At 40.3% G+C, this 13,867-nt stretch overlaps 1 protein-coding gene across 1 annotated transcript; it reads right to left on the bottom strand.

Moving 5' to 3' along the window:
* Window positions 1-12,458: 12,458 nt before the first annotated feature.
* LOC149814977 (GDSL esterase/lipase At1g29670-like) lies at window positions 12,459-13,293 on the bottom strand. The gene is made up of 2 exons (XM_089990458.1): window positions 13,125-13,293; window positions 12,459-12,754 (listed from the first exon to the last, which is right to left on the bottom strand). The coding sequence occupies exons 1-2, from the start codon at window positions 13,291-13,293 to the stop codon at window positions 12,459-12,461; spliced, it is 465 nt and encodes a 154-aa protein (XP_089846584.1).
* Window positions 13,294-13,867: the final 574 nt, after the last annotated feature.

Genomic DNA, 13,867 nt, shown 5'->3' with positions numbered 1-13,867 from the left:
TCGTGGATTAGCGACGAACGATATCCATCGCTAATCCATTGCTAAACTATTTAGCGATGAATTGGCGACAAATTAGCGATGAATAGCGTCCATCACAAATTTTTGATCGCTAATTTGTGACAAAACTTATCTGTCACTACTTCCATCGCTAATTTGAGACAGATTAGCATCAGACATGATCCGTCGCTAGTCCGTTGCTAAATAAGCACAAATTTGGTTTTGAAATGAACATTATCCATCGCTGAATTAAAAAAAAACAAAAAAAAAATTTTGCTCCCTATCGGGCAGTATTCTGACAGCAATAGGCCAGACTTGTACCGCACCCCACAGGCGTTGCACATGGTCTTAGACCCGAGCAACCCAGCCCGCCACTATGGGGTTTTCTGCATAAAACCGACGTGCTCTCTGGTGCCCTCCCGACCTGGTTCCTTGCTTGTACGACCCGCCACTACAGGGTCTTCTGCACAACGCAGGAGAATGCACCTCTGAACCGACGCACTCTCCTGTGTTCCTCCGCCACCGTGTTAAAGAAAAGCTAAGCAACCCCAAATTGGAGGCATACCTTTGCCTTTGAGATGATCTTCACGGTGATGAGTCGGCCTTTGATTTCGCCCTTCCGAGCCCTAGCAAAGCAGATGTGACCGAAATGTCCCCTCCCGACCTCCTTCCCGAGCTTGTACTTCACCGTGAAACTTTTGTCCAGCGACCGCTCTGCCTCATCGCCGTCCTCCTGTATCAGCCCTTCCGCTTCTGCTTAGCTTGCCCCTGCCACTTGGTCAGGGATGCCTTGATATGCTTCGTCGATGACGGTCGAGGAAACAACCGTCAGAAGAACCTCTGCAGCGTCAATGACCTCATCGACGATAGCGTCAACTCGACAGCAGCGAACTGCTTTGCGCCCTCCACGAAGAAGTCATTCGAACTTCATCGCCCTCCATGAAGAAGTCGGTTTAAATCGAACGACGGAGAGGTCGGTTTAAATTTTGCACGGGGAGAGAGGGAAAATTTCGCACCCTAGATGGGTCAGTTTAAACCGAAAATTAGCAACAGAATCAACGAGGAAATTTTTCTGTTGCTAATGCATTGCTAATTAGTGAGAGATTAGCTATAAAAAAATTCCCTCGCTAATTTCGTCGTTAATTTGCAACAAAATTTATCCGTCGCAAATTTTCGTCACTAATTAATATTTTTCTTGTATCAAGAATTAGCGACGAAAAATTGTCGTCACTAATTAGCGATGGATTCGCGATGGAAACCTCTCTGTCGCTAAGTTGCGACGGAGTTTGAGACATAATTTTTTCGTCGCGAATCCGTCGCTAAGTAGCGACATATTAGCGATGAAAGTTTTTTCATCGTTAATCCATCGTTAATTAGCGACGGATTCATGACAAAAATTTTTCGGTCTCTAATTCCACAAATCATTCGAATGTTAGCGACAAATAGTTTTCTCTAGCTAATTTGTCGCAAATTTGCGACGAAAAAATTCTGTCACAAATTTTCGTCGTTAATTAACATTTTTCTTGTAGTGCAAGACTTACAAATGACGTCCCCACATCTTTCATAAGAGATTTTAGCAAAATCCGGGTAAATCTTTCTTTCCCAACTTTACAAATTTTTATCAACAACATGCTTATAAGGCGAAAATCCCTAAATCTCATGACATCTTGAACCTTGATGTCAATCACTCTAAGTGTAGATTTAATCTCTCTCAAAATCTTCCCAAGTCTCAAAATTTTTTATAACTGCCTTACACATCACCTTTCACAATGTCCCAGTAGGTTTGAAAAAATAAACCGTGATGAGCTACTGGTTGTTGGATCTCCTGTATGGGATACCAAAATTAGAAGTGCTTGATTTAACTCAGTCACCTGCAGAAAGCTAATCCCACTGAATGAATCAACCTAACATTGCTCCATAGAAAAGCTTACTGAATTTCATCTCTTGTCGGGTTCCAGAATCGCAAATAGAAGAACGGGTTACTGAGTTGAAGAAGCCGGCTGAAAGATCTGCGTGCACGTGCACGTGCACTGTGCATGCGTTTGGGATTTGTTGTTTTGGGGATTTATTTTTGGGTTTTGTAGGAAGAGGGCGGTGAGTTCGGAGCAGAAGGAGAAGGGGAGGAAAGAGAAGGATTTCAACATATATGCCCAAACGCCCCACCGCGAGATGAGATGTAAGCAGTTTACCAAATGCCCACCCACCGCGAGATGAGATGTAGGCAATTTATCTTCTGCCTCGATTTAGTTTTTGGCTTTTTTTTTTTGTTCATTTTAATTTGTTAGTGATGTTTGTTTGTTGCAATTTTGAGATGTGAGCATGACATTTGGATCCGAGCGCTCTTTGCTTCATTTCCTTCTTTCTTCTTTGTTTCTATTGTTTTGGATGGTACGCACACAATGTTCAGTATTCTATTGTTTTTGCATGAATGAAACCGTTTTTTTTTAGTAATTTATTTTATTTTTGTCGTTTGAAACTAAACAGAGTTCTTATGTTTTGAGCTAACAAACACGTTTGGCATACTGTGCTACAAAATATTGCTTCTGAACTTTTAGGTTCTTACTTATCTCTAGTTTCCAGTAAATCCATTTTTCTTCTTAAATTAAAAGGGGGTAAAAGATGAATACATGCTCTTGTTTCCAGAGAAGGCGTCATGCTCTAGCGTTTAACTACATTTCAGGAAAAGAAAAGTACGTTGACAGATCTGCCGAACTCAAGACAGAATACGAGAAGGCCATGGAGAAGTACAACAGTGGAAACCCGTGATTTGTAAGCTGACAAACTCTAGGCGCTTTACAAAACATGCTGCAGAGTGATCATGCTTATGGAATCTTTTATATCAACTTTGGGTCCGAGAATCAACAAGGAAAAAGGAAAGCAATTTTTTTTTAATTTCCAACATTGGATGGAGGGTTCTGTGGTATCAACCAAACTTCCGTCGTATCACCCTAAGGGTGTGGAAAGGATTCGGCTGGAACCGCAGCCGTGAAGACACTTTTATGATAAATGATGTGTGTTCATCTTACGTTTATTTCACTTCTATATATAACAAGTGATTACACTATACAATGTTAAAGTTATAGTAAAGTAAATAACTACTACTACAGATACAAACAGAATGCCGAATATGCAGCTGGAGCAGGATACGCAAATGTGCTCCTGAGGTGGTTATACAATCTGGAAGCAGGATACGCGGTATGAAGTGGCAAATGTGATCTTGAGATCACGTTGGTGTTAAGCTTTCTGGTAGTAACTGCAGTTACGTTACTGCTGAGATTCATCCTTATCACAACACTCCCCCTCAATATGGAGCATCCAGATCACGATGGCCCAAATTGGAAATTAACTTGGTGAAAAGATCTTGTCCAAGCGGTTTGGTAAACAAATCGGCTAGCTGATGTGAAGTAGAAACATAGGCAGTGTGAATGAGACCTTGACATAATTTTTCATGCACGATATGACAGTCAATGTCAATATGCTTTGTGCATTCATGATAAACAAGATTGTCAGCGATATGAAGCGCAACTTGATTGCTTGATTGTCGCAATATAACATAGCTGAGGTCCCATGTGATACTCCTAAGGTGGAAAGAAGAAGTCAGAGCCAAGTGACTTCATAGACCGTATTAGCCATGGAACGATATTCTGCTTCTACGGAGGAATGAGACACCGTCGACTGCTTCTTGGTCTTCCAAGACATCGGTGTAGATCCCAATAAAACACAATAGCCAATGACCGATCATGTAGTTTCTGGACAAGCAGCCCAATCAGAGTCACAGTAGGCATGAATCCAAAGAGAAGATGATGCAGATAGGAACAATCCTTGTCTTGGGTGGCTCTTCAAATATCTGACCACGCGGAGGGCGGCATCCATTTGGGTTTGCTGAGGGGCGTGTAGGAACCAACTGAAAATATGTACTGAGAACAAAATGTTTGGTCGGGTTATAGTAAAATAGATGAGACGTCCAATGAGACGTCGATAGATGGTTGGATCATGTAACAATTGACCTTCAAAACTTGTGAGATGTTGCCGTTGCTCCATAGGAAAATGCACATGTTTAGCTCCTAATAAACTAGTTTCATCAAGTAATTCCAGTGCATATTTTCGTTGAGAGATAATGATACCCTCTTTTGAGCGAGCCACTTTAATGCCGAAAAAATATTTTAAGCAACCCAGATCCTTCATATGAAATTGATTATGAAGATATGTCTTGACAGTCTAAATGACAGATGCCTTGTTTCCAGCAAGAATGAGATCATCGACATATACAAGTAGAGCAATGAATGCATCATCCTGTTGAAACGTAAATAGAGAATAGTCTGCCTGTGATTGTCAAAACCCAAATTTGAGAAGGGCGGCAGAGAATTTGGCAAACCAATTCCGAGGTGTCTGTTTAAGCACATACAAGGACTTGTGAACTTTGCATACTCGAAGCTCCCCCTGTCGAGCAAAACCATGTGGTATGGTCATGTAAACATCTTATTCTAGATCACCATGAAGAAACACATTATGAACATACATTTGTTGTAAAATCCAATTTTATGAGGCTACCACGACGAGAAGACATTGAACGGTGGTCATCTTTGCCACAGGGGCAAAGGTTTCGTGATAATGCAAGCCTTTTTGTTGAGAATACCTTTTAGCGACTAGTCGAGCCTTAAATCGCTCAATAGATCCATCAGATTTATACTTAATCTTGTAGTTTCACTTGCTCCCAATATGTTTGACACCTGGTGGTAATGCAATAATAGTCCAAGTACAATTTTCTTTAAGAGCTCGAATTTCAGCAGCCATTGCCTCTTTCCAATAAGAATGCTTCATAGCTTGGGAGAAGGTAGTAGGCTCAACTTCAATGAATATTTTAGTAAGAAGGCTTTATGTGAAGGGGAAAAATTTTCAAAGGAAACAAAATTGGACAAAGGGAAACATGTACCTCCAATCGATTTTGATGAAGGTTGAGGTGAGGGCTGAATCAATGCACAGTAAAATTCCTTCAACCGGGTAGATGGTTGACGTTCTCTAGTGGAGCGTCTCAATGGGTTGGATGAAATCGAATCTGAAATGTGCAACAACTTGGGTATTGGTTCATGAGAATGATCACTTGTTGGATGAGAATCGAGAGCTACGTGAGTTTGTTCGGGGTTTGAGGTATCAATGTGAGAATCATGGGTTGTCATTGGAACAGAAGATGAATCATGATGGTTCAACAGATGTAAAAGCAAGACCGGTTCGGGTTGTATTTCTTTACTCATATGAAAAGGAAAAATTTGTTCGTGAAAAACAACATCTCGACTAAAAAATCATTGATTTTTGTCCAGATCAAAAACTCAATACGCTTTTATCCATGAGCATAGCCAAGAAAAACACCTTTTAAGGCACGTGGGTCAAATTTTGTCTTGGACTCACTAGTGTTGATAGCATAACACAGACATCCAAAAACCCTGAGATTCGTGTAGCTAAGTTTTTTTTTGAAAAAATTTTCAAGCAGAGTTTTGCCTAACAATTTTGAAGAAGGGGTACGATTGATAAGATAAGTTGCTGTTAGAATGCATTCAACCCAAAATTTTAAAGGAAGGTTTCCTTGAAATCGTAAAGTGTGAGCTACTTCTAGAAGGTGTTGATGTTTTCTTTCAACCACTTCGTTCTGTTGAGGGGTTGCTACACAAGAATGTTGATGAACAACTCCTTGAGAAGAGATAAATGCTTGCATCTCATTTGAAAAAAATTCAGAACCATTATCCGTTCTGATGATTTTAATTTTGTTTTATATTGAGTTTCAATTAAACAAAAATAAGACTTCAATAAACCCTGAGTTTCAAACTTATATCTCATTAGATATACCTAGGTGCATCTAGAAAAATCATCAACAATGCTTAAAAAATAATGAGCACCATTCAAAGAACCTTGAAAATAAAGTCCCCAAATATCACAATAAATTAAATCAAATAGTTTTTTCATGACAATTTCACTTAGAGAAAATGCAAGTCTTGATTGTTTTGCTCTAGTACAAATTTCACAATGACATAAGTTATTTGTTTGAATACGAGAATCAAAACTATTAAAATATTTCATACGAGAAGGAGATGGATGTCCGAGATGCCAATGCCAGAGATGTATGGAAGTTTGATGTGAAGTTAGGGCTGATGGGATGGGCTATGACCGGTTGAAGTAATATAATCCATCTTTTTTCTCATCGGTTTCAATCGTCATCCTCGATTGTAGGTCCTGAATAAGACAAAAATTTAAAAGAAATGCCATTGAACAATTTAACTATTTAGTCAATTTACTAACTAAGAGTAAGTTGAATCTAAAGGAAGAAATGCACAGATCATCATGAACATTCATGTTGGAATTCAAGGTGACAGAACCAATGTGGGGCGAGTAAGGCGGTGCCCATGCCCCACTTGGACATCGTCATCTTTATGAGTGAAGAGTCCCAATGCATGATCCCTGCCTCGACATCGAGAACATCGAATGTCCACATGGTCTCTGTATTGCAGATAAAATGGGGCCTCCAACGAGGTGATCAAACATTTCTAGTAGCGGTGCGAGAAGAAATAGAGGGGAAACCCCCCGAAGATATATTAACTCCTATTGTTACGATATTAAAAGAGTTCCAAGAAATTTTGCCCCAGAAGTTGCCAAAAAAATTGCCGCCACAAAAGAAAGTAGACCATCAGATAGAGTTGGTACCAGGTGCAAGGCCTCTTTCAATGGTACCATACCGAATGGCCCCACTCGAACTGATAGAGCTTAGAAGACAGTTGGATGATATATTGGTTGTTGGTATTATCCGACCAGCAAAGGCTCTTTTTAGAGCTCTCGTGCTCTTTCAGACCAAACATGATGGGTCCAAGAGACTGTGTGTAGATTATAGGGCACTCAATAAACTGACTGTCAAGAATAAGTATCCCTTGCCCTTAATTGTTGATTTGTTCGACCAGTTAGGTGAAGCTCGAGTTTTCTCAAAATTAGATCTGCAATCAGGATATTGGCAGGTCAGAGTTGTAGAAGGAGACGAGGCCAAGATGACATGTGTTACTTGATATGGTGCCCTCAAATTTTTAGTGATGCTCTTTGGTTTAACAAATGCCCCCACAACTTTCTCTACAATGATGAACCAAATATTCTATCCATATCTTGACCATTTTGTGGTTGTGTATTTGGATGTTGTTGCTGTTTATAGTCGAAACACGGAGGAACATGTGTGACATCTGCGCACAATATTTCAGATTTTAAAGGACAACAAGTTGTATGTAAAAAGAGAGAAGTGTATGTTCGGCCAAGAAGAAATCAGTTTTTTGGGTCATGTGGTTGGAAAGGGCTGTCTAAGGATGGATTGTCAGAAGGTAAGAGCTATTCAGGACTGGGAAATCCCAACCAAGGTTCTTGAGCTACGGTCCTTTTTGGGCCTAGCAAATTACTACCGTTGGTTTATTGAGAGATATTCAACCATTGTGGTGCCTCTAACAGAGTTGCTGAGGAAGAACAAATGTTGAGATTGGCAAGAGGAACGCCAAAAGGCATTCAAGACTCTTAAGAATGCCATGGCCAAAAAACCGATCTTACAGCTGCCGAACCAAGAAAAATTGTTTGAAGTATATGTAGATGCATTGGACTTTGTCATTAGAGGTGTATTGATGCAAGAGGGTCATCCCATCGCCTTCGAGAGTCGGAAGCTAAAAAGCGCTGAACGACAATACACAGTCCATGAAAGAGAGATAACTGCCATCGTGCATTGCTTACGCGCGTGGATTACTTACTGGGGTCGACCTTTGTTGTCTACACTGACAATGTTGCCACAAGCTATTTTGAAACACAGAAAAAGCTCAACCCTAAACAAGCTCGATAGCAAGAGTTTTTAGCTGAATTTGATATGGTTCTAGAGTACAAGCTGGGAAGGTTCAATGTAGTGGCAGACACACTGAGCAAGAATGCCGGATTGATGACTTTGATTGAAGATAAAAGTGAGAGTATTGAACCTCAAAGCGACCTTCTCGACAGAATTCGAGAGGGCTTGCGAGAAGACCCCATGGCACAACATCTTTTCTCTTTGGTAAAAGAAGGAAAGACAAGACGATTTTGGGAACAAGAAGGATTGCTGATAATAATTGAGAATCGAGTATATGTACCCCGATGGGGATCCTTACGTCGAGAGATATTGAAGGAGTGTCACGACTCTCCCAAGGAAGGACATCTAGGGCAAGAAAGGACATTGGCATTGATGGAGCGAGTTTATTACTAGCCTCAAATGCGTAATGACGTAGATGGTTACATACATACTTGTTTGATTTGCCAACAAGATAAGGCCATTAATCAGAAGACTGCAGGTCTATTAGAGCCTCTCCCCGTTCCAAGCCGACCTTGGGAGAGCATTTCTATAGATTTTGTCGTCAGATTGCCAAAAGTTGAGGGGAACAATATCATCTTTGTTGTAGTTGATAGGTTCTCAAAATATGTGACCTTTGCGCCTGGTCCTAACAATTGTTCAGCGAAAGATATGACTCAACTCTTTGTGAAGCATGTCGTGAAATATTTAGGCATTCCGGAGAGCATTATCAACGATCGAGATGCCCAGTTCACAAGTAAATTTTGGAGAGAAGTCTTTCAGTTACTGGGATCAAAATTACACTTTTCTACCAGTTTTCATCCGCAAACAAACGGCCAAACTGAACGTATTAATGGGATGCTAGAACAATATTTGAGGCGCTTTGTAAGTGCAAATCAGAAAAATTGGACGATTTTACTAGATGTCGCTCAATTATGTTACAATCTTCAAAAGAGTGAATCACCGGGACACAGTCCATTCGAGATTATGATATGACAATAGCCTCAGACACCACACTCTATTGCCGCCCAAGGTCAAGGAAAGGCACCCTTTGCGTATAACTTTGTCAAGAATTGACATGATCAAACAAAATTAGCAAAGACATTTTTACACAAAGCTGCGAAACGAATGAAGAAATGGGCAGATCAAGATCGTTGGCATGTCAAGTTTCAAGTCGGAGATAAAGTACTGGTCAAACTATACCTTGAGTGAACGACTATCTTTCGAGGACATCATCGAGGACTCGTTCAAAAATATGATGGACCCTTTTCTGCCATCCAGAGGATTACCAAGTTAGCATATAAGCTAGACCTTCCTAATAGTTTCCAGGTCCACCCTATCTTTCATGTGTGTAATCTAAAGCCCTTCAACAAAAATGAAGAGGATTTCAGTCGTAGTCTACCTCAACGAGCTCCCATTCCTCTGCGAGCCTCAACAACAGCCCCAACATCGACCTCTAGGGAAATTGAATTCATCATGGACCACGTCAACAATTATCTAGGAGAAGTGAAGAAATATCTTGTGAAATGGAAAGGATTGCCAAAGAGTGAATCCAATTGGGAGACTCCAAGAAATATTCACCAATTTCAGCAAGCCATTGAAGACTACCAACAACAGATTGCGTTGAGGACGATGCCCGTTTAGGCAGGGGAGAGTGTTCCAGGCCGCCATGTTGACACCTTTGTTTCTTGATATAAGTACCTCTTTGATCCATTGTAGTGTACATAAATGGCCTCTGACCTAAGATCCCCCGTGAACAACAATTGTTACGGGTCCCTCCTCCCTCTTACTCTCTTTTTGTAATCTTGCAACTTCTAAATATGAGTTACTTTCTCTCTATCTCTCATTGCTTCTCTCTCGGTTGCTCTCTATAAGTTTGTGTGCGCTCTGTTGCGATTATGCATCCTTGTGCAGGGTGTTTGTGTTGCTTTCTTGACTCGGAAGGCTGACTTGGTTGGAACTACAAGGTGCTGCACGAAGCTTCCAGATAAGCCTGTGGCAGTCGGGTACAAAAGTCTCATAGGGGACACCAATGAATGGCACCCAAGGGTGCCACCAGCCAGGTCACCTTCCAGCCTACGGGCAGCCCCGGGCTCTCTTGTCTATATACTGCAACTTGAGAGTGAGGGAGAGGGATGTCATTGGAAGAAGCAGGAGTTGCTTTCGTGAGCAGGACATTGGACAACTGGCCAGATTTGGTTGAGAGGATGATGTGCCAATGTTGAGCCACTGTCTTGCCAGGTACTGCTCCAAAAAGACCAAGTATACTATTACTGGAATCTGTCTGGCCATGAAAACAATTTTAATGATCCAACTCGGTTTAAAAGTGTGGTTGAAGGTTATCAAACTATGACAAGGCCAAAAATTGTGTTTACTATTAATAAAGTATGTCAATGTATGCATACTAACATTGGACAGTCATTAAATGGATTTTGAAATACTTGAAAAGTACTTTGGATCATGGGTTACTCATAAAATTCTCCACGAACAATGTTTTGTTTGTTTACTCTGATGTTAATTAGGCAGGTTGTCCAAAGGACAAAAAATCCGCCAAAGGTTTTGTTGTGTATCTTGAACCCAATTTAATATCATGGAACTCTTGAAAGCAAACGACAGTTTTCAGGTCTAATACAAAAGTTGAATATTGAAGTCTTGCCAATGCTACCGGTGAATTATTATATATGGCTCCAATATCTTACAAAGAAGTTGGAAGCATCTCATGCTGTCCCCACATTATTGTGTCACAATTTACAAGCGTGCCAATCCAGTAATGCATAACAAAAGCAAACATATTGAAATTGATGTGCATTTTTTTCGTAATAAAATTGCAGAAAGAGAAGATCAAGATTAATATATATTTCCTTCAAGGATCAGGTTGCTGATGCTTTACAAAATCTCTTACTTCTCAGTGGTTTAGTTGGAATTGTGGCAAGTTCAACGTGGTGCCTACTTCGATGAACTTGAGGGAGGCAGTTAGAAGACCAATTTTAGATCCAGTTGGACCAAGTCTCAGATCAAGGCACCAAGTCTTGTGGGTGAAAAAAATTCTTGATTCAAAGCTCATGTCTATAATGCATGATGTTCAAGAGAAGGTGACACTTAGGGAACGTTTGGAAGAGAGAAAAACTCTGACAAGAAAAGAAAGTTTCACCTATGAGAGTTTTTTATATGAAAAGTTTTTCAAAAAAAAAAAACTTAGTGTGCTTGTTTACATAGCATGAGAAAACAGAGTAAAAAAATGTGACAAAATGAGAGAGAGGAGGAGGAGGGTGGTGGTGTGGTGAGATGGTGGGTGGTGGTAGTGGTCAGGGGTGACTCAAGAGAACTTGAGGCCCTAGGCACATTTCATTTGAGGCCCATATTTTTTCATATTTTTTTATTGGAGCCCCTCAGCATGTGCCATATTTCATTGGAGGCCCTCAGCATGTAAAATATAAGTTTTATATATTTTTTTCATTTGAGGCCCCAGGCGGTGGCCTCAAATCTCAAAGAGGTCAGCCGGCCATATGGTGGTGGTGGTGGTGAGATGTGGTGCAATGGGTGGCGGGGAGTGTAAAAATAAATTTTCTCTTGGTAGAAAATATTCCTCCACGCCCCAGATAGAGGAATAAAGTGTACTTTTTAGAAAAACTCTTTCAGCAAAAAAGTAGTCTCTTGTTTGGAAGGGTTGAAAAATCTGTATGGATTTTTCATTTTGCATCACTTTTTCTACATCTTTCTTGCCTCCAAACGTGCCCCCTAGTGAAAGTCTTTTTTGAGCAAGCAAACAAAGAATAAAACGGATGGACAGTTTTGTCAAATCAAAGAAGTGAAAAACGTTAACAAAAGTGTTGAATATTAGAAACTTATATTTTTACAGGATGATATTATAAATAAAGTGCAGACTGTCATCTCCTCCTCATTGAAGGAGTGTGTGTGTGAGAGAGAGGATTTAATTACGTTACAGTAGACATGGGTCGAGTTTGACCAAACCACAAAAAAATCTTGCTGTGTTTTCGTTCTTTTCTTGTATGTGCGGTTCTGTTATCATCCACTTGCTTCAGCTAAGGTAAGGGATGCCTCCGGCCTGTTGGTCTCAATCCCTGGCCGTCCCATGACCGGTGGCAAATTTCCATCACCATTGTCTAGGGAAGCAAGAGCCCTCAGGGCTAATAATCTCAGTTTAATACCAAAATAGGCAAGGTCAGATCAGGTGATATGTCAAAACACAAAATTTTTTGTTTTTTGAAATCACCACCGTCTATGGTCTTAATCTTTACATAAGCATGACATCAGCATTTTTGGTGAATGAATGGCAGTGATGAAGGTCATGAACAGAGGTGATTTTAAAACAAAAAAATTTTGTGTTTTTGACATATCACCTGATCTGAACTCTAAAATAGACTCGTTCTTTTCAAGCAAGAATCATAAACTTGTACCTTTAAACCTTATAACCATACATGAAAATGTTGCACAAATATTCACCAAAACTATGAAAAGAGCTTGATTAGACCGCCAAAAAGAGGTCCTAGCTTGATCCATCCGCATCCTTGCCAGCCAATGAACAAGTAGCCTATTATTTCAAGACTAAAATTGGATCCACATCTTCCTAGACCTTGAGGTTATGGCATCACTACATACATCAGAGACGTCCCTACTGCGCATCCTTGCCATTGCTCACCACGCCTGAAGGCTGGAGAAGCAAATCAGAATCAGTTGACTCGGAGTTGATGCTTGCCAAATGCTCGACATTGTAAGGGTAGACCAGAGATGTTAGATTTGATGAGTAAGCCCGATTGGCCAATATAACATTCACTCTATCTGTTGGATGGCCTCCATCAAAGTAGAGATATGTGCTCCTATCTTCACATACACTGCCATTTTCCACACATATGTCCCCGCCACTCGTCGTCGATGTCTCGCAACAACCCTTGGTGATCACGTCAAATCCTGTTTGCAGAACACATTTGATTTCTTAGCAGTAAGTTTATTTAGCTAGAAATAAGCAATGTATCTACATTTATAGTTATGCGTTTTTCAAAAGGATGAGCTCTAAAATTGAGGATTGAAGATCCCTCTGGTTAAGGATTGAGGAGAAAATCACGAATCTGAGAAGGGATGGGGAGGAGGTCAGTTGTCGAATTCTCGAATCTCAGATCCGAAGACTCCCTCAGATTTGAGATTCCAGGGATCCAAACACACCATAATGGTTTTTTTTGCACCAATGAATCAAACATTTGACTAGTGCCATGCTTGGTGCAACTCAGGTAGGCATTAGAAACGATGTTTGTGGCAGCCACAGAGAAAAAGAAAAACATACCATAAGCACTTGGGTCGTCTATTATCTCCATGAGCGTATTATAGAGGCTAACAAAAACGAAATGGGAGCCAGGCATTTCAGCTGTAAAACTGTCTATGGAAGAGTTCAAGAGAGTGTTGAATAAATTAGCTCCATAGTTGTACAGTTCCTTGCAAGTTCCATTCGCCATGCTTCGAACCACAGGGGTGCAGCCAGCTGCTTCTGTTGAAAACAACACAAATTTCCGAGCTCCCAAGCTAAACATCCACTGAAAAAAGAATCATAACCATTTAAATTCCACATCTTAAAAGGAGAAATTATATCCCGTTTGAATCTAATCCCTTCAATAGTCATTTATGTTTTTCTTTGTATATAAAATGGTGCTGTTGGGAATGTTTTTGAGTGGTCTTTACTTCTCATGGCCAAATACGTAGCAATTTTGAGTGATCGCTAAAACTTTTCTATCAAACATATCAAATAGAAGAAAAAGTGACTGCTTAATTAACATGAAAAACCACAACAAAGAAGAAAGAGATGGTGTTAGTCAAGGCATAGACTCCAATAGTCCGATCCCCAACTTTCAAATGACCAGAAAATGTGGATTAAACAGACACGTGTTCCAATGTGATTGGTTCAGTTGCTCTATGACATGATGCTGACAAGAAAATGTGACATAAAATTAAAGTAGCATTTTCATTCACAGTAACGAGTTAGTCTCTCTCTTAAAGCTCGATTACGAACAAATGCTACTTTAAGATGTGGTA

The sequence above is a fragment of the Nuphar pumila genome, chromosome 15, assembly GCF_984573655.1.
Source record: "Nuphar pumila chromosome 15, dmNupPumi1.hap1.1, whole genome shotgun sequence".
In the NCBI taxonomy this organism is placed as follows: domain Eukaryota; kingdom Viridiplantae; phylum Streptophyta; class Magnoliopsida; order Nymphaeales; family Nymphaeaceae; genus Nuphar; species Nuphar pumila.
This window is presented reverse-complemented; position numbering and strand designations above follow the sequence as displayed.

Excerpts from the sequence above, each read along its gene's own strand:
- LOC149814977 (XM_089990458.1), bottom strand. The coding sequence starts at position 13,293 with ATGGCGAATGGAACTTGCAAGGAACTGTACAACTATGGAGCTAATTTA. Across the intron at positions 12,755-13,124 it reads AGACGACCCAAGTGCTTATG|GATTTGACGTGATCACCAAG; the intron begins GTATGTTTTTCT and ends TTCTGCAAACAG.